The following is a 27,001-nucleotide window of genomic DNA, read 5'->3' as shown; positions in this document are numbered from 1 at the left end:
TCAGAATATTTTCCAACTAACGTACATCTTCGTATTTTGTTCTTGTATTATACGTCATCAAAATAATGTATTTATATGTTATGCACATTCAGGTCGTCAGGTGACGAATATCAGTTAATGAATGATTAAGCAATATCCATGGTGGTATATATAAATCTCTAACGACTGTTGTCATTGTCTTCTCTCCCCGTCCCCCTCTCTCTATATCTCTCTCTCTCTTTCAGTTCTTCGATATTAATAGAAACATACTATGCGCATATTTTCGATAAGTTACAATTTCAAAATACATTTTCAAATACTCCCTCTTTGTCAGATTTCGGATACTTTGAACGAGGATTCCTTGTTGATCCGATAACATGGACGGTCTACGTATGTCTTCTGGAATACATCGAGTAAGTTGGGATATTTAGATCATTTAAAGTCATATTACAACATAACCCAATGTCTGCATGATAATAAGGCTATAAGCAAAAGGTTGGCAAAATGGGTATTGTTCTTGTGAGTTTTTATATGATAGTAGATGATAGAATCTCTTTTGTTAACATGGTCGTGAATTCAAATTCTTCATAAATATAACATTTTGATCTTTGTGAAAGATTTTACTTATTTATATTAATTTGATTATATCCGCTGACATGTTTTTGTCATCTCATTTGTAAAATTCATTTCCTTGTAAACATTTGTATTTGTAATGCACCAGTGAAAGACAAATTTACTATAAGGGGATGATCAAATTCAAATAAAAAACTTTTTGTTGCTATCATTTTTACTCTACTCGGAATGATATTTCTGGCATATTTTTGTTGTTGTACTGGGTATACGTTCCTGATCTATTCTCTCTTATTGACGCGAACCCCTTTTCAAGTATGAAAGAGGTGTTATAATGATAAGAATTATAAACTCTACATATTTGATGTGTCACGGGGATGTGGCTAGTAAAGTATATGGAATCCACGTCTAATTAATGTGTGCGGCGATAGACGAATAATGATGAAGAGCATTTCAACTGACGTCACTATATACCAACCATCAATCGGAGAATGTAATGAATAAATTAATTTTAACGACGAATGTATGTGTATGGTAGGATTCACCCTGATCGTAATTAATTGGTTGATATGGGTATGGCTGTACAATCATAGTCTTTGTGTTATTGATGTGTCGAGATTCTTTTACAGAAGGAAGATCAATTTCTTCAATTAAGAATTAGTAAAAAAAAATATAGGCCACAATAGAGATAAATGAAGAAAATGCCTGCAGTTTTTATTTGATTTTTTTTTTTACATATTTTGTTTGAAAAAGTACATAAATTAATGAAAACAGAAAAAGAAACGATGATTATAAATTATTGAGGCCGGTGGTCAAAGTCTTGTAATCTCAAATTCATGTTTGTTTTCATTAATAATGAAATAAAAAAGTGATACATTTTACTTGATGTTATAAGGGGCACTAGTCCATACACACAAGGGTTACGATACGTTACTGAAAAATGTAGAAAAGTAAAGGGTGTCAATTAATTTTTATGTCTTTGTTTGTTTCATTCTTTTTGTTTTAATATTTATACAGCGGTCCAACACGATGTTCATATTCAAAAGACAATGGCACAATTTGGGAAGGTAAAAAATGTAATTTTGAAACTAGATATGTGGTGGTTTTTTTTTTAGATTTTCATTCCACTTCAGTGTATTTCATCATTAGAAACCTATTAATTGAATTCACTATTTTGATAACATGTGATATCATTGCAATGGACACTTTCAATGCGCGTCCTTGATTGAAATTGAAAATTATTATTGGAAGATACATATATCCAGTGCTTGCTCGAATGAGGATTCGCCTTTTTTCATAATTATACAAGTAAGCTGGAAATACATAGAAACATCATAATGAAAAATATTTTATCCTTTATTAAAAAAATGATTTTGTGTAATTAACGATTATCTTTATTTTCGTTAGAGCTAAAACATGTTACTTTACAGAAATGTTTCAATTTTTTTTTTCATAGAGGGCTAATAACTCTACAAACCTTATGAAAATTGAATTGTTTTAAATCTCTTTTTTTTTCTCCTTACCATTTGGCTTCCTATTAATTTGAAAATGATGGGTGCAGAATGAACCCCAATTATGTGTACTAAGAAGTTTACTAATTAATTTATCTTTCTATCAATCACATTATAGCCATCGACAACAGCGTAGCTAACGTGATTGGTATCCATAACGAAACGAGTGAGCTTTACGGGATCTCACAGAACAAAGAATCTATGGTTATCAGTACCGATCTAGGTGATAAGTTCTACAGCACCAACCCCGACTATTACTATGGTCTTCTAGCCGAGCCAGGGCGCATCATCCAGACTATGAAGATACCATGGGATGACATTGAAGATGAACCGGACAATGATGACTGGGAATATAGTATGATGACGTTACCTGAGCCTCTGAGTAATACGACTACAGCTAGTATATCAATGGAATGGGCAGGTAAGATGACTCCTCACACACACACACACACACACACACACACACACACACACACACACACACACCATCACCTCCCAACTCATTCGCCTCATATTATATCAATTTTGTCTGTCATAATATTGTATTATTAATAATAATAATAATAACAATAATAATAATAGCCAGTTTTTATATAGCGCTTTTCCCAGAACGGCTCAATGCGCTTTACATCATATCATTACCCCGGTCATTGGATTACCGCACGGAAAGTGCACAATTTCCACTTCCTGGGGAGCATTCCTTGCATTCATCGCAGCCTTATAATGGCGCTGGCAAATTCAAACATACAAAAACTTTCGCATCCTAACGGGTACCCATTTAGCACCTGGGTCGAGAGTGGCAAAGTGTGGATTAAATAATTGTATTCACATTCACTCCTGATTAGCTGAAAAAGGAAGATCTTGGTTAGGGAATATATTTTACAGTGTTTTTTTTTTTACTTTCGAAGAGTAAGAAATTTTAAGATTTATGATGATATTACCCAGTGCTCACACACAGAGGGCGTTTCATCTTCATGTTTCGAATTTGGAGGAGCATTGCATCAAATTAATATTTCTCACGCCGGGGGAGGTATAGCCATTCATTGAATTCCAATATATTTTGTTAAAAATATATTTTTTGTTATTTTTTTCTTAATTCAGGTGCAAAAGCTGGACTTTATTTCCGTGAGATATTCTTCGATGGAATGAACTCTACAACAGTGTCAAACTGGACGTTGATTGGCGATTGGGGGTATCCGTAATATTGGTTGCCAACCAACGGTATGCCAATATCGTTTTGGTTTCTGTGCATTGCTCTCTCGAGTATAGTATTTTTAAGGGATTGACAGTCACTAAGTTCTGGATGAGATTTGCCTCGGAAATCAGTCCGTTGGGGCGGAGCTCCACTCTGGGTCTGAAATGACCTGGGAAAAATACCTCATCTCTTGGTCAGATCATACCCGCTCTGAAACGATGCATTGCCCAAACAGACTTATATCCGGGTCAAATCTGACCCGGTTCAAACAGACTGATATCCGGGTCAAATCTGACCCGGCCCAAACAGACTGATATCGAGGTCAAAGCTGACCCGGTCCAAACAGACTTATCCGGATCAAATCAGACGTGGGATTTCAAAAATATTTGTCAGGAAGCTTGTTTGATAATTCCTAGCTAAAAAGTTAAGCCTTCATCATGAAATTTAATGTAATCAGTTGAATAATGTTGAATGAAATATATGTTTAAGATTTTAAAAAATAGATTGGTAAACCCAAGAAAAATATATAAAAAGGAATACAGCACGCCAGATACGAATTTTTTTTCCGAATTATTCATAGGTGTTTTGTTCATATTTTTTCAATAATTTTTTTTTGGATGAATTATAGTGTTTCTACAGGAAAATTTCATGTTAATAAGTAAATTTTGTTTAACTGTCTTTAGTATACAAATGATTTATAAATATTATATTTCTATTTAATACGTGCCAATTGTATAAATGTATAATTATTGTACTTAATGTATAATTGTTTGTAAGCGCAGTTTTCAATGCCATATAGATCATGTATATCGTAGACACAGACTAATGAATGCAAAAATGGTAATTAACGTGGTTAATGACAAAAGACTAGAAATAACATTTCTTTAGTATTTCTATTTGCTGTAATTTTTATCATATTCTCATAATATCAATGATTTATTATTTTCTTGTCCTTGAACAGTACAGTGATAATTATTCCTGTTGCTATCACCCTCAACCAAATCTACCGATATCATAACTATTATTTCGAGGATATTCCATCGATCAACTTTGAGTTGGTTTTGTTGACCTTAGAATAAAGATCATGCACCCTTGTTCAATAATTGTTTTCACGACCTATGTACTTGACAGGGGCCGCGGAAGCGAGGGGGGGGGCTGAAGCCCCCCCCCCCTCCCACTTTTTTCCAAAACCATGTACAAAAACGTAAAAATGACCATACGATTGTGATTTTTTGCATGGTCAGCCCCCCCCCCCCACTTTAAAAACCGTTCCGCGGCCCCTGCTTGATAGTATGTGATTGAATTTAATTTCGTTGTATATATACGTAATTTATATCATAAATTAGAATATGACGAAGGGAATAAATCCTCAATTGAAAACAATTGACAGTTGATCTGCAGAGTCTATGTGTGTGTTTTTCTGTTTGGGGGAAAAGTAAATAATATCCCATTTGCAGGGTACATAATATTATATGCACTACTGTAGTTAATACCCATACGACAATGACATATACCCGATGTAATCCAAATCTGAATATGGTTTTAAGAACTCCTTATTCCGAATGTTCGATAATTAAATAAGTTGGATATTCCGAATAGGAAAACGAAATAGTGTTCGTTATTCAGATGGTTCAACTTTCCAAAAACGAATTAAGGTTGGAATAGCCCATTGTGTAATTTCGTATCAACGAACCTTGTTTCATTGTCGGATTACGGAATATTCAGATTACTAAACCGTAATTTTATTTTGGGATTAGCGAACCTTCTTAAAAAAAAAGAACCTTCGGCATCATGCTACAAAGCTCGAATGAAAAATCTCTTATCATTTTCGGAATAACAAATATCTTGTAGTAGTGTAAATGTTTCTAAATAACGAACCTTTTGGAATAAGAAGTGTATGCAATTCTAAAAATAATTCCTATGTAAAAAAATGATAAAAAATAATCCCCTTTCCTGGCCAAACCAGTTTAATAAACCGCGTGTGTGACGCTGGTGGTTTCTTGGTTGTTTATCAGATCGAAAAAAAATGTTATTTGGTAACTTATGATCTGTATGACATACAATCATGTAATACAGTATGAACATGAATCAGACCATCAATGGCTTCAAACAATGTCAAAAAAGTGACATGGGATTGCAACATGAACCCCATAATTAATTGTCACATATGGGCACTATAGAACCATTTCATGAAAAACTCTTTTCATCAACAGATATCAGAATATTGATATCATTTATAAATAATATCGTTCAGAACCAATTTCTTACCAGACAATATGATTGGACTGGATTTGACTTTCCTGGATCCTTATTTTGAATATACTCTATAATTATTACAAACGATCTAGAATAGATTACAAAAAGAACCGTACATCCTTCAAAAGTGGGTGAATGTGTGTGAGTGCCTAATACAAGCTTTGTAGATAGTGACTCTTGCCTTGAATAAATTGAAGGTGATGCACCAATCTGTTGCCCATTTCTCTATTTTCAGCAAGTCACGTTGAAGACTCTAAGCACAGATGGTTCTGTAGCAAGAATTTTGTAGGTGTATGTTGGTGGGTGAGGGGTCCAAGAAAATACACTACTGTGGTGGTCTTTGCATAATTGTTATTTTCAGTGACATAATATAATAATAGGTTTACACCAAAAATATACACAAAGAGAAATGCTGACGATACATGTCCAGGTTGAATGTATGACTTTGTGTTGAAAGGGGGTGATATAAGGGGTGTGGTATCGGGGGGGGGGGGGCTATGTATCAAGCCATACAGGTAAAAGGTTCAATGAACGAACATAGATTGGGGTTTGGTGTTCTGGGATTCGACGAAAACTCAATATCGAAAAGAAATGGAAACGTGACGAAATGGGGCGAAAGGGGGGGGTGGAATTTTTAAAAAAATCCATATAGAACAACCAAACAGGAGAGGGAGAGAGGGGGGTATAGAGGGATACAAAGAAGAAGAAAGAGGAGAGTGAGAGACAAAGATATATACATGTATATATATAAATGTGTGAGGTTTTACATGTAAACCAGCTTGGGCAACTCTTTTATTTAAATATTTTGTGAAAGAAATGGATGAAGAGAACAATGGTAGGCGTAGCTTAAATCAAGGTTCTCCAGAGCTATCTGCCCTTTGGAAAAATTGGTGATGCCGAAAAAATGTCTCTGCCGGGAATCGAACCCAAGCCCCCAGCTTTGAAAGCCGGTGCCTTAACCACTAGACCACAGAGACGGATTAGTGGGTAGGGCGACCCCGATCCGATTGACCGTCAGATGAACAGATTTTCGACACTATACCAATTATAATTTCCTTTGTCGGGTGAAGGTGGTTTTATATATATATATATATATATATATATATATATATATATATATATATATATATGTATGTATATATAGATACGTGATAGAAAGATATGGAATAGAGTGTAGTAAAAGAAAGCTGAAAGGAAGAGGATGATAATGAAGGGAAACGGAAAAGGTGATAAATCGTGTCAATTTTTAAAAGGATATTATTTCACAATGTCTGTTTTAGGGGAAAAAACATATCGATCAAATCTGATTGTATAAGAAATGCATGACCGCATTCAAATTAACACATTATGCAAATCCAAACCTAAATCTCATCTGCTCGGTAGCTAGTTCCCACTTTGACTATATATAATTTAATCGCCTCGGTGCCATGGAACAAGGCAAATGAATTGACATCCATTATTATTGATCTTCACTCAGCCCCTAGCAGGGGGACCTCAGCCTGCCATTGTTTGCTATACTACGTCACAATGGTAGCTTCAATTTCGCTCATATCCGGACGAAGAAAATGAAATTTACGAGGCATCGGAGCGCGCGGGCTTTTGATATGATCAAGTACGGATGATATTTGAGGAGGGATAGACGAATATTGACTTCAGTTATGGGCACGTAGTAATGATTTTCTTCAGTTATGAATTTCGCTTGGACGAATAATATATTCGCAGTTGCTCTACCGATATCATTAAATTATGTCAAATAGTACAATGTCATGCAGGACGGCTATGTGGAATAGCTATTAATATCTCAATATCTCAAATTAAATCGTTGTCTGATTAAAAATTCGATAGGGAACAGAATCATACGTGAACTTGAAACGGAATTCAGTTTTGAAGCAGCATCAGACAATGGGTTTACATACGGGATTTTTTGCTTGCACAATCGGACTTATTCTTTCCTTTGCAACATTTAATAGTAAGTAAACCCAATCTTCATTTTATTGTAATATTTTCAGTGGTAATCAGTTTCAGTAATGATGTTTCTACATTCATTCATAATTATACAAAATATAAAAGTAGGCATATATGCCCTAATATTTGTACCGTTATACAGTACAAAATACAACAGTGCAATACAAATGACGATGATAATAAAAACAATGGAGATTTAATGTACGAAAAGTTCACATGGGAATAGAAATTTGATATGTTAATGTAGGCCTATAAAACAAGATTTGTAAAAATGAAACCGAATCTTGAGATTTTGGATACTATTCTCCCTAGATCTCAATAATAGAAATCAGTTCAAAGATAGATTTATACTGAACTAGGTCTTTCTATATCACAATGTATTATACTAATAACAATTATATATTATTAATTATTATATTCATATATATTACACATTTGAATGACTTTATATAAAAAATAATCAAATTGAAACGATATAGCTAAGGTTAAGAAGGCCTTATCCAATAGAACGCAACATTGACATTCATGATCTAAGAAATAATGTTTAATTATTTGATTATCAACGGTAGATGGTAAAGTAGCAAGCCTCAAATAGACCGAGGATTGCAACATTGTGCGTTAGTATATACAGTGTAGCTGTTTTTTGTCGTTGATATAACACCTCTAAGAAATGGTTATATCTATGTTCCAAGACGTCCTTTCGTCATTTATTTAATTAAAACTGTGCTATCGCTTTTACACTATATGGAAAATATTTCTCTGAGCAACGATCAACATAAAAATATTTCGCAATGAAGTGAAACATTTTCCCTACTCTTTCAGTCTTGTAATCATCAACTCATTTAAGGACCCCACTGAAGACAATTCCTTTCAGATTACTCACAGTATTAATCAATATTTCGATATTTTCAACATTGTTTATTCTAATCAGTACATTTTATACATTTAAATATTGGTGCTTTATACATTATATAATATTTTATTGAATTGAATTAAGGAAGAAACGGATTGCTTTATTCGATGTGGAATTATTTAATTTAGATTCGAAAGTATTTATTCATGTTAATACTTAATTAACTTATTTTGATTCCTTGATTAAATTAGATGGAATTCAAAGATAATCATAATGAAACGTGATACTGTGAAATGTACATTAGATTAGATAATCTTCCAGAAACAATATAAAGTTTATTTTTTGGAAAATGTTAAGAAACTTGAGGCATTTATGCCTAATAGCAAGAATACAGAAACCTAGAAAATATATATATCCAAACCAAACGCACTATGTCACAAGAGTTAAATGTACCGATCACATTACATTTATCATCAAAATTTAAGGGAATTTGCGTGCAGTATTGCTAATGAATAAATGAGTCTAATTTATCAATTATTATCTCCATACTTTGAAAACTTTGATCCATTTTACTAAGACCTCTCTACTGTCTTAAAGGGAACACGACATTTGCTCCAGTCTTAATATCTCAGAGATCACAAGGCTGGAGTAAGGATTGTAATAGAGTTTTTTTTTTTAACTAATGTACATAATGATTAGGGTTTATTTAGTTTTGTAGGTTAGATTTTATGTTTGGCTCAACGTGCAGACTTTCCATCCAAGCAATTGTCGATGTCGAACATCACCGTCTTAAAAAAAGCGAATTTTACTCAAAAAGATACTAATAATGGTGTATTATTTTGAAATGGACCTTGATACCAATTATGTGTTTGTATGAGATACCTACAAACACTCCTCTTTCAAACTCGATTCTCGTTTTGTCTAAGCTTTAGCGTAATATAATGATCATAATTTACCTTTTTTGTAATGTTTTGTTTGATAAAATCCTTTTGTTTGAAGGTATCCATGTCGATGGTGGTCCAACAGAGAATGATAGATGTGATTTTAAAGAAAACCCCGAAGGATGTCAACATCAATCATGCTCATCGTAAGTGATTAAAGATTATTATTATTTTGCTTTCTAATTTCAATTATCCTTCTATCCGTCTTTTTGACCATTTTAGTGATCTTAATTATCACTAATTCAAAACACATGTGCACGTCCTTCAATAGATTTGTATAGAGTAGATTAATGTCAATATTATTACTATTATTCTTATTATCAGCTTTCTTGCCATAGATATTTGTTTTTTGTATGGGTCTTGTTGGTATTTCTTCCCCTTCTTCTAAATATGTTATATCATTTCATCTAATTCTCTTTGTTTGATTTTTCTCTCTCTTAGGACTTCTCTTTATCCTCCTTCTCTCTTATCTTATCTAATCATCATCATCAATTATGTGCATTCATTGCCTTTTATACATCAATTAATTAATTAATTCATTCATTCATTCATTCATTCATTGCATTTAATGTCTGAATTACATTAGCTTATCAAATGTATAGTCTTTTAAATGCATTTTACCATGTTTTTTACTATGTAATTCAATGTGCCAACACAAACTTGTAAACATGATTTTTCCAGCTCCTGATGTTCTTTCATGTGCGATTGCAAACATGTTTGATTAGCAATAAAGACCATTTTTTAATTGAATTATATTTGAGTTGAACTGTTCATCGTCATCATCAGCGGATCTAGTCATTCTAGTAGTAGAAATAATTGTTGTAGCCGCAGTTGGTAGAAGCTGTAGTATTGCTATCGATGTTGTTTAGCATTATATTTGTATCGATATTGTCACTTCAGTCTTCATTATCGTTAGAAACATTGATATAATTTCTTTATATCACTTTATACGTTAGACTACAGGCTCACTAATAACAATTAGGCTTCAAGATGAGAATTTTAATTCATGCATCCACTACATTGTATAATATTATTTCCACAAAAGGATTTAGAGACTGACACGATGAAATAAAAACAGTAACTAATATTTCAGAAAAGGGAATGCAATCGAAATTAACTAATCAATTACATCGATTCATCTCGAAGTAGAAGAGGCATAACTATCAGACATATCATACTGGTACTTTACGATGAGAAACTAGAAATTTAAACTCGTATAATAGTAACTATGGTAACGCCATATTGACTCTGACACGCTCATTAAGGGTCACTATACAATAATAATTATAAAACAGATGCCTAAGACTGTAGAATAATAATAATAATAATAATAATAATAATAGTACATTTCTTAAAAACGCATAACACCTACATGTCTCTATGCGCGAGTGACTAAATCAAACATTCTGAAAGAGGTGGGTTTTTAATTGAACTTTGAATTTCTCAAGCTGGGTAATATTTCTTAATGTCGGTGGTAGAGAATTCCATAGTGCTGGTGCAGCTTTCTGGAAAGCCCGATCCCCATATGATTTGGTCTTGACAGTAATTTCAGAGAGAAGATTTTGTGAACCAGAACGGAGATTACGCTTGGGTTTATGAATCTGGACAAGTTCTTGAAGATAATAAATGAATTCTTTGCTAAACACCACACATTCTTAAAAAACGATAACAATCTCTCGACGGTAACAGGAGTAATGTTATAATAATCTCTTGACTGAATCAGGAGTAATATTATAATAATCTCTTGACTGTATCAGGGGTAATGTTATAATAATCTCTTGACTGTATCAGGAGTAATGTTATAATAATCTCTTGACTGTATCAGGAGTAATGTAATAATAATATCTTGACTGTATCAGGAGTAATGTTATAATAATCTCTTGACTGTATCAGGAGTAATGTTATAATAATCTCTTGACTGTATCAGGAGTAATGTAATAATAATTTCTTGACTGTATCTGGAGTAATGTTATAATAATCTCTTGACTGTATCAGGAGTAATGTTATTATAATCTCTTGACTGAATCAGGAGTAATGTTATAACAATCTCTTGACTGAATCAGGAGTAATGTTATAATAATCTCTTGACTGAATCAGGAGTAATGTTATAATAATCTCTTGACTGAATCAGGAGTAATGTTATTATAATCTCTTGACTGAATCAGGAGTAATGTTATAATAATCTCTTGACTGAATCAGGAGTAATGTTATAATAATCTCTTGACTGTATCAGGAGTAATGTTATAATAATCTCTTTGCTGTATCAGGGGTAATGTTATAATAATCTCTTGACTGTATCACGAGTAATGTTATAATAATCTCTTGACTGTATCTGGAATAATGTTATAATAATCTCTTGACTGTATCAGGAGTAATGTTATAATAATCTCTTTACTGTATCAGGAGTAATGTTATAATGATCTCTTGACTGTATCAGGAGTAATGTTTGCCAAATACAAATTCATCAAACGTCTGCATTTTGTGGCAGATGCAGTATACATGACATCTAGCACACTGGTCAATAATTTGGGCAAATATGCGGGGGAAAATAGGCGCCAAACTAAGATGATAATGTAGTTTGTTTAATATCGCCATAGCAACGCATAACATTACCCAGTCGCCGTATACTGTTTTTTTTTTTTTTTTTCCCCGCTATTTTGCTATCATCCAAGAAATATAATGTTATATATTGACATTAAGATAATATTTTCTATTGATCTGAATATTCATCATTAAATTGATGCCGGAGACGAACGCGATTTCGTTTTTTTTTATTTTGGCCTTATTTCATATTATCATTATGGAGATAAACACAAAGGCGTAATTACGACTAGGAGCTCATTCTTTATTAATCACCATCGTTTTCATGGTTGTTAAAAAATATACCGCTATTAAAAACTTTAAATAAAGAAGGGAACTCATTTAATGCATTTTTAAACAACGATATAAAGGTCTTTTACATGAAAATTATGGCGCACAAAAGTGAAGAAACAGTGACTTCTAAAAGTGAGCAACGAACATCAGAATTTATTTGACAAAAATAAAGGCGGAATACCCTCAACGTCCTTGATTTTTTTTTAAGGAAGACTGTCCTCGTAGTTTTAGAACTCATGGACCTACTAGGTCAATGCACGTAGAGATCGTCAGTACTTAGGCGGTTTTCGCAGTCACACGCAGACGCTTCCTATATACACCGCACCAATTCATTAGAAAAAATGCAAACCAAATCACAACGCTGAGAGGTCTTTGTCGAAAGTTGGTGGACAGTCACAGCAGATCGTACAAAGATTCGGACCGGACGACAAGATGCAAATATGTTGTTTGTCGAGATTCCAGGACGACACTGGTTTTGTCTCGCCTGCATTGCAGAGTGAGAATAAAGGCGCCGCTTTTCCGACGGCGGCGGCGGCGTCAACATCAAATCTTAACCGAAGGTTAAGTTTTCGAAATGACAGCATAATTTAAAAAGTATATGGTCCTAGTTAATGAAACTTAGACATAAGGTTAACCAGGTATTACTAAATTTTCTATCTGAGTTTCAGGTCATATAATCAAGATCGTAGGTCATTTAGGGTCAATGAACTAAGACCATGTTGGGGGAATCAACATCAAAATCTTAACCTAGGGTTAATTTTTTGAAATGTCATCATAACTTCCAAAGTATTTGGACCTATTTCATGAAACTTGGCCATAAAAAATTCCTGCCTGAATTTCAAGTCACATGACCAAGGGCAAAGGTCATTTAGGGTCAATGGACTTTGGCCAAGTTGGTGGTATTTGATGAATTACCATCATAACTTTGAATGTTTATGGGTCTGATTCAAATAACTTAGACATAAGAGTAATCAAGTATCACTGAACATCCTGTGCGAGTTTTAGGTCACATGACCAGGGTCAAAGGTCATTTAAAAGGTCAATGAACATTTGGCCAAGCTGGGGGTATTTGTTGAATTACCATCATAACTCTAAAAGAGTATTGGTCTAGCTCATAAAACTTGGACATAAGAGTAATCAAGTATCACTGAATATCCTGTGCAAGTTTCAGGTCACATGACCAAGGTCAAAGGTAATTTAAGGTCAATGAAAATTGGCCATGTTGGGGGTATTTGCTGAATAACCATCATAACTCTGAATGTGTATGGATCTAGTTCATAAAACTTCGACATTAGAGTAATCAAGTATCACTGAAATCTCGTGCAAGTTTCAGGTCATATGACCAAAGTCAAAGGTCATTGAAGGTCAGTGAACTTTGGCCATGTTGGAGGTAATTATTAAATTGCTGTCGTAACTTTCAAAGTTTATGGATAAAGTTTATGAAATGTGGACATAGGGGGAATCAAGTATCCCTGACAAGTCTTAGGTCACATCATGATCAAGGTCAAATGCCATTTAGGGTCAATGAACGTAGTATTGTATCATTATATGAATGGTGTTCTTGTGAATAATAATTTTTAGTTTTCAAAGTCAGTACTGCTGATATATTGAATCTCGTAATGCAGGTGAGAGGCGCTCCACCTGTTTTTTTTATTCACCGATTTTCGGCAAAGGCTGTTTTGTCACTGAAGGGCTTTAGAAAGGGTCTGCATAGTGATTGTGAAAACTACTTCTCACGAAACTTACGAAGTAGTGGAAGTTCTTGGAACTTTATTTATGTACTTCCAAAAATAACATTAATATAAAAATGCGTGGAGATGCCTATAGGCGAATTACTTTACTGTGACCAATGATGACTGTTCGTTGTGATAGCTTGAGCATGAATTTGCTTTATATGGGCATGAGTATCATAATGTTGAATTTTTTATACACTAGGCCTAATAACTATCCGACATTCAGTTTATGATGATGAAATACCCTTTTTAAATTGTCAGTTTACTTCCGTCATCTTGCGTCAACGGGGAGTGCGTTGATGGTATTTGCCACTGTAATCCGTGCTGGAATGGCTCAAGGTGTGACAGATATGGTAAGCTTTTAATTATTTTTTTGTTACCTCTTTGCTCCAACAAAAAATAATGTTTGAATATTATTGTTTTCGTTTTCTCAAATATCAATAATTAGAAGTGGAGGTGTGGTTAGAGCATTGAACTCATGATTGTCTTCTTGACAGCATGTTTCTCTATCCTAAATTCTCACGAATCAAGTGCGACTTTCTTTGTCCGTATAATACAATTTAAATTTGAATGTTTATTCCCTTTCCACAAACTTCTTTATTTTTAAAAAAGAAATACTCAGTTACAACACAAAAAAATAAGAAATTGATACCTACATTTTAATAAATAATTTCCTTACTGAAAAAAGCTTTTAATGAAAGTACGATCAAGTCTCGATTATTTTGAAATATCAATGGCTGAGCATTTGACCAAATAACATTAAAATTGTTGCATTCAAGCAAAAATGTATAATGTTGTACCCAATTATCCCCCCGATCCATTAAACTCCCTCCTTTATGAACAAGATTAATGATCTCATGCATATAGAATCATCATAAATATCAACAAACATCTTCGTTATATTGATCAAATTATGATGAATAAAATACTTTAGGTCTTAAAGATTATTCATAGGTTCTTTTTCAGATTTTTCATGTTTTGTTTATTTAATCATTGGGCGGCTTTTTTGACATTGAAATCCATCTCATTCACTCTCAGCCTTTATTCCTCCGTATTAAGTCTCTCTCCCTCCCCCTCTCTCTCTCTCTCTCTCTCGCTCTCCCTCCTTCCTTCTTTTATCCGTAGCCTGATTTGATGAGTATGAATTAGATAGATAAAAGGTTTAAAAAAGATATTTATTAAATTCATACACTTTATACGAGGAATGAATATTGGTAGATGTAACTTCCAATGTTCCATGGATTAGAAGAATTCGATATGTGCACTTTCTCACCCTGTCTCCTTAGTGCTATTTAAATTAATTAAACATTGATTTGTTTAATTAGTCATCGCTATGGAGGCTGATTTGTTCTGATCCAGTGAACGCTAATATCATACAAACGCATATTGGCTAGGGTAAAAAATGACGTCACTGCGAACGCCAGCAAGTGTTTTCTGGAATGAGATATTCGGGCCAATGTCATTTTTATTTGCCCTGTTAATATTCATCATTTTACTCTCCTTATACTCCATTATTTGCACTTGGTAAAATTGAAAACGCTAATGTTGACATTTTTCAGTTAGCAAATTGAAATTCATTTGAATTTTCATTTCAATAAAGGTGCTTTTAATTCGATCAGGGTTTGCCCACGAACGAATACAATTTTATTGGAATAATACGCATATATAACATAAAAATCCTGGCGTGATAAACTAATGGGCGTAAAAAAATAGGCGTTTTGACGTTATTGACGAAAATGTCAATGAGTACTTATGCTTCAAAAAAGGGAAAATATATAGTGATATGGAAAGAGATGAAATTGTATAATATTCCATTCGGTAAAATACAATTTTCTTCTTAGTAATTGCCCCATTTGAAAAAAAAAATTCTCAAATGTATATTCATTGCAAAATGAAGATCTATAAAATGAATTATTAAAACTTTTTCGTTCATCGGCTAAAGAGACAGTAAAGCTCTACATGAGAAGCAATGAAATCCCTTTATTTCTTTAAATGGGGTTAAAACGAAGAATATCGTATTTACGTTGATATATATATATTTCATTGTATTAGAGACACCTTAATAAAAAAAAAATGTAAAAACCCCCAAAATGTACTGTATATAGCTTTAATTTGGAGTAACTTTGCACCCCCGATTCCCCCCCCCCCCCTCTCTCTCTCTCTCTCATTTTATTATTTCCTTCTTTCATCATTGTACATGCATTTTTTTTATTGCTTGCTTTCTTTTCTCGGCTCCTTAATATATCTCCTCTGTTAAACCCCAGTCTTAGCCTGACTCGCAGTCCTTTAATTACCTTCTATTTTTGTAGTCAACGAACACGCTCCAATACTGCATTCAATATCTGATAGTCCTATAACTATACATCGAAGTCAGCTTACCAATCCATCATGGCGAACAAGCGTGCTTGGTTACGCCTTAGCAACAGATGAAGATTATGACGTTCGATGCGGTGATACAATGAAATGTACATGCGCAGACTTTGTTTACTCCGTCCACCAAAGAACAGGGGGAGAGAGTAATCTCTTCAAGGTAATTCATTTTTTGTTCATTTGAAGATGAAATATTCTCTTTGTTCATTATTTCATTTGCAGGATTTTATTTCATTATTTGGAGGAGATAATTCTGCTTCCTAAAATGATGCATGCGTATATTTGATGCAGTATTTCATCTATTTAGAAGCTACGCAATGATTTTGCTGTAAACGCCAAGCTGATTTAGATTTCAAAAATTAAATGAATGGTTTCAAAATATAATAGCTCTTTAAAAAAAATCATACAAGCGATATTGCACTTTTGATGAATTAAATACAACGAAATCATATTTCAAGGATAATACTGAAATAGATACACGGAAGAATAGGAATGAAAAAATGTGATATTTAATATATATATATATATATAAAACAAATGATTAAATTGCTTTACAATTATAAAAAATAAATATTTTACAAAGCTTTTTTTCACAGAAATACATTATAAATTCTCAAATTCAAATTGATATCGATCCACGAAATTAATTATTTATTAAATTTCACGACAATTCTTTTATGACCCATTGTAGTAAAAACCTATGCCATACAATCGTTATTCAACGGATAATCTATAGATAATCAAGTCTGTGAAAAATATAGGGATGTATTCGTGTATGTCAGAAAGTCATCTCTAGCAATAGAAAGACAATAGACAAGAAAGAAAGGTTTGCATGAAATTTTAGAATTAAAGCTGGGAGTTGAATGAAAACGTCGTGTTGGAAAGAGCTGTGAGTTTATGGTGAGATGGAAGAGGTGTGGTATTTGGTGAAGGGAAAAGGTTGGAGATTAGGTTGTTTCTCAAAGAAGGCACTCTAATGATCTGTGATTAATCTAAAAAATGATGTCATATGTTTCTTTTATATCCGTTTCTTCCCGTTTCCAATGATTGGAAAGAAGTGTATATCAAACACACTGAGTTTGCTTCATTAGTTACAATGCTACCCACCATTAACAAAGTATACACTCATGTCAGTTTGTTCCTAATCCCTTCATTATTTTCACACAACCCAAATATTTCAAAAAAAAATAATACATAAATAAAATAATAAAATAAAACAATCTAATAGATAAGAAATATTATATGATAAAATCAAAAATCAAAATTGTTAATTATAGTTTTAGAAGATCGTTGGAATCAGTGATATCTTCAAATTTATTTCGTTCAAGGAGCTTGAACATCTGACTTATTCTTAATCAGTGCGTAATTAATTTTTTTAAGATATATAATTGAAAACTCTTCACTGGTTGCCCCTAAAGGAACGCATAGTATTTAAAGGAGAATGAAACCTTTGGAACAAGATAGCTTGTGTGAAAACAGAAAAATCAAAGAAACAGACCAACGAAAGTTTGAGAATAATCGGACAAATAATGAGAAAGTTATGAGCATTTGAATATTTCGATCACTAATGCTATGGAGATCCTCACATTGGCAATGCGACAAAAAAAACTCTCTCCATTACTTTAGTATAATTATATTTCACTTAAACTGCCTCTTTTTATCACATCTATAGTAGATCATGTGTTCTTTCTATAGGAGGGCATGTGATACAGATTTTAAAAGAATTCATCATGGATAAAGAGTTTGCCATAAGAAAAAGCAAACAGAGAAATTTTGGTGGTATTTTATAGTCCATCAAAGGGAAAGCTGTTCACCATAGATATACATACTAATTACATCTCTATGCTGTTCACTGACATCACTCATCCTTGTCGCATTGCCAATGGGAGGATCTCCATAGCATTAGTGATTGCAATATTCAAATGCTCATAACTTTCTCATTATTTGTCCGATTTTTCTCAAACTTTCTTTGTTCTTATTCTTTGATTTTTCTGTTTCGACACAAGCCTAATTGTCCCAAAGGTTTCATTCCCCTTTAAAATCCTTCTTTTGATTGTTCATATAGTCAATGGTTGTTGTTTTTATTTCAGTAAGTTTAAAAATATCACACAATTTAAAAAAAAAAAAAAATGTACAGTAGATACAAGCAAGATCAAATTACGACTGGTAGCCCATATTCAGCTGCAACCATAATTGTTGCTGGTCTTCCATGGGGCCAGTGCAATGTAAGAAAATTAATAGGACAAATCATAACATGAAATACAATCCATTGATAATGATATAACGAATTAAAAAACAAATCTCAAATAACACCAAGTAAAACATATATATGAAAAGAAAAAAAATATATATATAAACATAAACAAGAGCTACAACCTCATAAAAACTATAGTGTGTAAATTTCATGAAGCGGATTTCTAAAGTTAGTTAGAGTGGGAAGTTGACGCAGATTAGAGGGTAATTATATTCTGAGGAAGCTCTGTACAGAATGTTCTTTTACAAATAATTTGAATTTGGTTTATGTAATGTAAGCATGTTAAAATTTCGGAGGGAATATGGAAGATATTTAAAACCGAATCTGCCTTGCAAATATTCTGGGGTCAAGCTATTTAATACTTTATAAGTAAAGAGTAGGAAATTTTTTTTTGCCTGTCAAATAGATAGAGTGACTCGCAGCAGCAAGTCTTTGACTAGGCCGCGGGTCATAATAGCAAAGTTCGTCTCCTATCGGACTCGTAGTCTCATTCTATCAAAACGTCGTAACCTCAAACGAAAAAAAAAAAAAAAAAAAAAAAAAAAAGCTAGGAATCGACGAAGATCTGACGAAGCAAAATGCAGAGCTTCTGAAAAAGACTAAGGCTACGACGAAAGTCCTAGCTGCCTGGACTTCCGACGGACGAGTGATAGCTCTCCTCCCAGCGAGTGGAGGAAAGACTATTAAACGTGTCATCAAAGACGAGAGTGAATTGGACTTGATATAAATCCTTTTATTCATGATTGTCATGATCAATTCAGTATGACTAATGACGTTGTATATATATTGGTGCATTCTTGTTTAATCGTATTAAATCCAATAATCCTTTAAGTTTTTTTTTTTTTTTTTTTTTTTATAAAGTTGCTTTGATATATATATATTTGTATTCTTGTTAAATGGTTAGGACTTTTTCGTGTGTAAGTTGCCTTAAATTGTAAAGAATAACCATAGGGCATTACAGTGCACAAAGTGCAAAAAGTGGGTTCATATATGTTGCACTGACATAAGTATTAAAACGTACAATGATCCTTCTCATCATTTCTTTAATTGGGAATGTTCGAAATGTCTTTTTAATCATTTACCCTTCTTTAGTATTGATGATGACTTTTTAAATGATATTCAAAATGCTCATGATATATCTAATTGTGATTCCACCCATGTAACGAATATACAAAATCCTTTGAATGTTGACTGTTTGAAAGGCAAAGGTCTTAAATTTGCTCATCTTAATGTCCGGAGCCTTCTCCGTAATATAGATGAAATCAAATTGTTTTTACATAGTAACGATATTCATCTTCTTGCATTAAATGAAACATTCCTTGATGATTCTATTTATGATCAAGAGTCTGATCAAGAGTATCAAGCCGTATCTTCTTTCAATTTTAGAGTATTATCAGAGGCAGCTGTTTTTAAAGAAATTAACCTCTTGAAAAATAAACCTTCATATGGAATTGATGGAATCACTGCACAGTTTTTAAAGTTATCTTCTGCTGTTATAGTTCCTTCTTTAACTTATCTTTTTAATAAGTCACTGCTAGATTGTGTTTTTCCTAATCAGTTTAAAACTGCTAAAGTAATACCATTATTTAAATCTGGTAACAAGGATGACCCTTCTAATTTTAGACCCATATCAATTTTACCAACTGTTTCGAAAATTCTTGAGAAACTTGTTAGTAATCAATTGAAATCTTACATGAAAGAAAACAATATACTTTGTACCGAACAGTTGGGCTTCAGAGAAAAGCATTCGACTGTAACATCTTTATTGAAAGTTACCGATGAATGGTTGAAAGCAATGGATAATGGTGTTTATACTGGTGCTGTGTTCATCGACCTGAAAAAAGCCTTTGACACCGTAGATACTACAATACTTATTAGAAAACTCTCAAGAATTGGTGTTTCGGCGGATGCCTTACACTGGTTCGAAAGTTACTTGTATAATAGGAAGATGTGTACTTTAATAGATTCTGTAATATCAAATATATCATATATAAACTATGGAATTCCTCAGGGCTCCATACTTGGACCAATTCTATTTACAATTTACATAAATGATCTCATAATACAAGTAAAAAAACTGCAAATTGCATTTATATGCAGATGATACAGTGTTATATTATTCTCATAGAAATATTGATATTATTGAAAAAAATATAAATTTTGATCTCCGTAAAATTCATAACTGGTTATGTTGTAATAAACTAAGTCTTAATGTTAATAAAACCATTTGCATGTTATTTGGGACTGGGACAATGCTATCTAAATGTGATACTTTAAATGTAACTATATCTGGTAAACGCATTGATCAACGAAATACTGTTAAATATCTGGGAATGTACCTTGATCCAAAGTTAAAATGGAATATACATATTGACGAAATGTGCACTAAAATTAGTAAGGTAGTCAGCTTTCTGGCCCGTCTTAGACATTTTATATCAGAATCCATTCTTAAGATAGTTTACAATTCTATTATCCTTCCACTTTTTGATTATGCAGATATTGTTTATGATTCGGCAAGCAAAAAATACACTGACCGTTTGCAAAAATTACAAAATAGGGCCGGACGTCTCATTTTAAAAATAAATCCGTTTAATCACGTTTCAAACAATGATATTCATATCAAATTAGGATGGCAGTCTCTCAAATCAAGGCGTAAATCACATTTAAACATAATGGTATACAAATCCCTTCATAACTTAGCCCCACCTTATTTAGAAGAGTATTTCCAATATTGTAATTATTCGTATTCTCTCCGATCGCAAGGAAATATTAAAATTCCCAAACCCAAGAGTGAATGCTGTCGAAGAACGTTCTTATATAGAGGATCACGAGGATATAATGATCTACCATCTACAATAAAATTATCAAATAGCCTATTTACTTTTTATAAAAATTTAAATCAGATAATTCAGCCTTGCCCTGACCTTTAAAAGAAATACTAGCGACAAGTGGGTGGGTGGGGGGAGGGAGGGAGGGGTGTCGCGTTAGGGTATAGATGTATTCTTTTGCATTCTTTTTGTTGTTTTTCATTATTGTTTAGCTCAATTATTTCTAATGTATAATTCTATTTTATATAATATACAGTAACTGTTGTTATGTTATGTTATGTACAGTAACTGTTGTTACGTATTCTCTGGACCCCAGGGAAGAACAGTTTTGTTATATTAACAAAGCTGAGTGGGTTTATCCAGCCATCTCACTATACTTTTGATTTTATTATGTACATACATTTACCTTGTATTGTTTTTAACATTGTGATATGGAAAATAAATACCAATACCAATACCAAAATAGAGTTTGCCAGTCAAGGCGGCTGTGAATTTGGTTCGAAGAAGTATGAGAGTATGGGTTAACATTGGTTATTATCCATTCAGCCCTGTTTTGGATTTTCTGCAGTTGTGATAAACAATTTTTGCTGGTAGACTGCCAAATTACATCTCCATAATCAAAATGGGGTAAGATAGATTTATATATTAATTTAAGTTCAGACATGTTCACATACTAGCTGTCTTAATCTATCTAGATAACTGACCATTTTACTAATCTTGCTACACATCTTTTCGATGTGAACATCCACTCGTAATTTATCATCGACATGAATACCAATATATTTAAAGCTATATACTTGAGACTGCTGCTGATCTTTAAATTTTGTATTCAAAAGAAAATGTTTTTAAGCATGTTGCCTGTTCCAAGTAATTGATATTTAAATTGTTGATATCATCCACGTTACCAGACCTTTAAACTCTTTATTTAGAACATTTTCCAAAACTTCAGGATTTTTATGCGAATAGTGAATGACCGTGTCATCTGCATAAAGATGAACTTTGCACTCATCGAAAGCATAATTTATGTCATTTATAAAAATGATGAACAACAGCGGTCCCAGTATAGAACCTTGTACACCTTTCGTAATGGCCTTTTCATCAGAAAGTACATTATTGATACAAGTTCTAATTTTCCTGTTGGATAAATAGTCTGTAAACCATTGTAACATGATAGCTCTATGATTGTCATTCTTTACCCTTGACACCAATAGACTCAAGTTTAGAAATAAGAAGTAAGTGGTCGACCATGTCAAACGCTTTTTGTAAATCTACGAAAATAGTGCCAAAGCAGGAGCCACTATCTATTGCGTTGAACCAGTCATCTGTGACTGTGGCTAGTGCGGTTACAGTGGAGTGTTTTGGGCGAAATCCCGACTGATGGTACTTCCCCCAGTTACAATAAGCATAGAGCTCTTTGATGCATAATTACCAACCCTCAAGATCCTTACGATCCTCATAATCTAATCTCTTACAAATTCCAGTTGTTGAGAAATCTTTCAGGGAACGGGCCTTTGCTCATGCAGGGCCTAACCTGTGGAATTCTCTTCCACAGAGTTTAAAAACCCAGACTTCTATCAGCGACCACATTGCAAGGGCAACCGGAAGAGTGCTTTTAGACATTGACTTATTGTTCAGACATGTATTATATGTAAATAACCTTTGTTGTTGTTCTGCTCTGAAGCGCCTTGAGCATAATCAAGATGGAAAGTGCGCTATATAAATCTAATGTATTATTATTATAATTCCCATAATTGTTCTTAAAAAATGATAGATGGATGTTGATGGGACTCTTCGATTACGTCACAAGCCCCCGGATGTATCAGATGAATACCTGCTTACGATACGGGTTTCTAACCCCAATGATACCCGATATTCAGAAAAACATTTCAGACTATTGGTACCCGATGTCGACAATGAGATAGATGATGATGAGAATGAAATTCATCATCGATATAAAAGAGCAGCAGTCGCTGATGAGGTTTGAATGCAACTATTACTTTAAGAATATATAAAAACAGGTATTATTAAACACACCAATTAAACATGAGGACAGTATCGAAAATCAATATGCCACACTCATCTTGCCATGATGTATTAACATTTAATCGTTTACTGAGAAACGAACTTTTGTCAATCAAATTAGACCTGTCAATTTACCCTTCTGTCTTGTAATGGAATATTGTGATTCGTTGCAGTTTAACTGCATGATATCATTAATGTGTACAGGTGAATCATAGAACAGTGCGCACATATTTGCGATGACTTTCATTTGTCTTGACATTAGGAAAGATAGTCTTCTAAATTATTATGTAAAAGTCGTTTACTATTATTATTTTTATAATTATTTTCATAGATCACACTATTTAGATTGTATAGGCCTACATGTAACGTGTTAGCCGCACGATTTACCTGTTTTTATTGAACGAAAATATATCCAAATAAGTAGCACTGTTTTAGAAAATGGCATTAGGCCAATATACCCACCACAAACATGAAAGTTTTTGGTAATGAGCCAATTAACTAAGAACAGAAGAATTAAGTTTATGACAGACGTTTATCAGTATTTTAACATGTAAAGATCTCTACACAATCAATACGTATTATAAAATGACGATGATGCATTCATGCATCAACAAAACGCGTCGCATGAATTGTACGAGTACAACTACTTTGCTATCTTCTATGTCATGACAGGATCTAACTGAAGTTACTGAGAATAACACGATAGACTTCAAGCTTGCTGCTGTTTCTGAGGAGGCCAATGATACCCAGCTTGAGGCTGGAATCAAAGTAGTCTTCAGTTTGACTATGGATATCCCGAGTGGTACTTACGCAGAGGATGTTAAGGTAGAACTCTATGCTGAGGAAGGAAATTTTACTTTTGGTATTCTTTGTCCACCAAGCGTAACACACGCAGGATCTAACATCAATTATGAGATTGCCACACCCTCATATGATTTCGACGCCGATAATCCATTCATGGTGAGAGAAATTTCGGTGATATATCGCCAGATATCTTATTTTGTAGATGTAACTCCTTGATAGACTTAGTCTATAACATTTGTATCTCTTTGGGTTTGTGTGTTTTAAACTGCTATCGATCTATATATATCTGTTGTCGATTAAAATAATGGCACTTTACGCCCCGAACGCATTACGTCGCGCATAATCTTACATTTTTTATGTTTATAAACATTCTATAAAACACGTTTTGTTTTACTGACGGTAGATATTATGATAAAGAAATATAAACAATTTATATCATTGTGACCATGTAATGTTTGAACAATATTATTTATCCTGTTCACATCTCATCACTTTTTGTATCAGGCAACAGCTGCATACCTTAGTCTTGGTAACGTGACTAACAACAACGCGAGCATAGCTGAAGGGGCATCATCGATCACGATAGAGTTTGCATTGACCGTTCTCAATGATACACGTGCTGGGTTCAGTGATACCGAACTCAGATGGATCACTGCTGGTGTAGAGTTCGCCAATGGAGCGTTATTATGGGTGGGCCAATTGGGTTATTACCTTCAACCTGCACCGACCAAAGTGAGTCCTTCATCATCTTCTTTACCTAGACATAGTGCGGGACTACATGATATACACGCAGCTACACTGATATTTAGGACCTAAGTCAGTCAGGCTTACTCCACCCCCTCCATCTCTCTTTCTCTCTCGTCTCTATCTAATCCTGCTAGCACTATTCTCCACCTTTTCCTCTCCTTTTTTAAGTTCCCCCTTCTTTTAAATGAATCAAATACTTTCTTAAACAATAATGTTAGGTTAGGGAGGATGTATAAGTTTAATTTAATCAATCAGACCAACGGAATATTGTTACTTCCGACGTTAAACTACCTCTCTTGGGCAATTATGGAGTTAACCTTTTTGATTGAAGATGCTTTTTATCATAGATGTACGCTTTTATGCAAGATAACAATGGTCTTGATGAGAGTATAATACCAGGAATGATAGAGGGGGTAAAGGGAAGAGGAAAACAAAGTGAACCATTGACATTCGAATTCTGTGATTCCCATACAGTCTTTGCACAGACTCGGATACCACCCAGTTAACATGGTTAAGGTATACTGTAGTGGGCTAAGAGAGCTTAGCATGCTAAAGGGAGCTATAGACAATAGACATAATGGCTAAGAAATGTGTGGAATTGAAATAAGCATTGTACGAAAAGGGTCATAAGTGTTCGGTCAAGAATTGTTTGTCGATGATGCTTGTTCTTACACATGTGACATAAACCCTCTAAAGGTTTCTCGCGGGTTCATCTTAGTTTGTTTTTGTTACGATGTTCATCTTATTATCTATATTCTGTTCATTGCTCAAACTTTAGTTTCACCTCATATTTCCCTATCTTCCATTCTTATTTTCATCTCCAGGTATTTAATCAGAACACGGTATCCATCAACCTACCAGCATCAAACAACATTAACAAATTAGACTTTGGTGTCTTCACGCTTTCAATGAATATTTATGATATGAACAGTGACGTCTCTATTAAGGTTTTCAGTAGCCCAACTACAGATGGCGTCGCAAGTATCTGTAATGTTGGTGTGCGATCGTACGGTGATGGATTTTGCCTTCAGAATGAGGACGTGATGACATCATACGTCACAGACGATGTCTACAAAACCAATAAAGAAGCCACTTTCCCATTCAACTCTATTGTCAACGGAGGTACTTACTTTTTATTCAATAATCGCTTTTATAGATTTACTTATTATTTTTCGGCATTGGTCTTATTCTTGTTGATTTTTTTTCTCTCTTTTTTGGATTTGTGATCTCCTTTCGTCCAGGTTATTTATTTATAATTTTCCATCTTCATATTCTCTTAAATTTCATCATTAATGCTGATAATGATAACTCAAATGAACTTCGCTCATACTTCCCGTCCAATCTTAGGAACTTTGAATGATGCAGCCGATAGCGAAATAATCATGGATGTCATCGTACGGTTACCTAGCAATGATCAGGCGATAGTTGGAAGCACTTACCCAGTCAATATATCTGTTAATATTGATGGTGTGGCAATACCCGATTCAACCACATTCACAGCAGCCGCAGAGAATAGCTCTGTCGCGGTAAATCATTCTCCATTTAATTGACAGATAGTTTAAGGGAATCATTTTTGTATATGCATTATATTGCAAAAATCAATGACACGAAAAGAACTTTAACTATTTCGCACCTGAGAGTCACATCTCAACTACAATATTTTAATTTTCAGTGTAAGATATAATACGTATATATTTCTATGTATATTGCTATGACAACCTAACGTTTAATTTATTTAATTTGAACACTTTTTTGTGGGTCTTAACAATAAGACGAACAATTCCAAGACTCACTCTAAATCATGTAGTTGTAAAACAATTTTAATCCTTTATTATAAACCCACTGACAGCAAGTAGCAAATATTAAAGACAGTATTATGAAGTTCACAATTTCCATTAACTGAAGTCATGTTATTGTAATTTTCAAGAGGAGAATATGCTGAAAATATACATTTTTGATGCCCCAGAGGTTTATATATCAATGGTTTCTGATGGTAAGAAATCTTACATATTCCCTGTTTAACATTTGCTCGATTACAAGCTTCTGTTATGAATTTAACACTTCAGTATCAAATGCTATAGGCATAATTCTAATCTTTT

At 33.5% G+C, this 27,001-nt stretch overlaps 2 protein-coding genes across 2 annotated transcripts in view; both read left to right on the top strand.

Moving 5' to 3' along the window:
• The window catches only part of LOC129256638 (uncharacterized), a 41,693-nt gene extending 37,055 nt beyond the window's left edge, over nucleotides 1–4,638 (top strand). Inside the window, exons 27-30 of the mRNA XM_064097788.1 lie at nucleotides 314–392; nucleotides 1,567–1,616; nucleotides 2,179–2,481; nucleotides 3,162–4,638. Coding sequence (XP_063953858.1) covers nucleotides 314–392; nucleotides 1,567–1,616; nucleotides 2,179–2,481; nucleotides 3,162–3,262 — 533 coding nt within the window. The 3' untranslated portion in view covers nucleotides 3,263–4,638. The remainder of the gene's footprint in view (nucleotides 1–313; nucleotides 393–1,566; nucleotides 1,617–2,178; nucleotides 2,482–3,161) is intronic.
• Nucleotides 4,639–7,120: 2,482 nt separating this feature from the next.
• Nucleotides 7,121–27,001, top strand: part of LOC129256639 (uncharacterized) — a 46,111-nt gene continuing 26,230 nt past the window's right edge. Inside the window, exons 1-9 of the mRNA XM_054894798.2 lie at nucleotides 7,121–7,480; nucleotides 9,329–9,416; nucleotides 14,139–14,230; nucleotides 16,187–16,407; nucleotides 23,101–23,307; nucleotides 24,024–24,311; nucleotides 24,660–24,887; nucleotides 25,727–26,024; nucleotides 26,250–26,428. Coding sequence (XP_054750773.2) covers nucleotides 7,414–7,480; nucleotides 9,329–9,416; nucleotides 14,139–14,230; nucleotides 16,187–16,407; nucleotides 23,101–23,307; nucleotides 24,024–24,311; nucleotides 24,660–24,887; nucleotides 25,727–26,024; nucleotides 26,250–26,428 — 1,668 coding nt within the window. The 5' untranslated portion in view covers nucleotides 7,121–7,413. The remainder of the gene's footprint in view (nucleotides 7,481–9,328; nucleotides 9,417–14,138; nucleotides 14,231–16,186; nucleotides 16,408–23,100; nucleotides 23,308–24,023; nucleotides 24,312–24,659; nucleotides 24,888–25,726; nucleotides 26,025–26,249; nucleotides 26,429–27,001) is intronic.

Source organism: Lytechinus pictus, chromosome 3 (genome assembly GCF_037042905.1).
Source record: "Lytechinus pictus isolate F3 Inbred chromosome 3, Lp3.0, whole genome shotgun sequence".
Classification (NCBI taxonomy): domain Eukaryota; kingdom Metazoa; phylum Echinodermata; class Echinoidea; order Temnopleuroida; family Toxopneustidae; genus Lytechinus; species Lytechinus pictus.
Note: the sequence above shows the minus strand (reverse complement) of the source record. Positions and strands in the feature narration are given on the sequence as shown.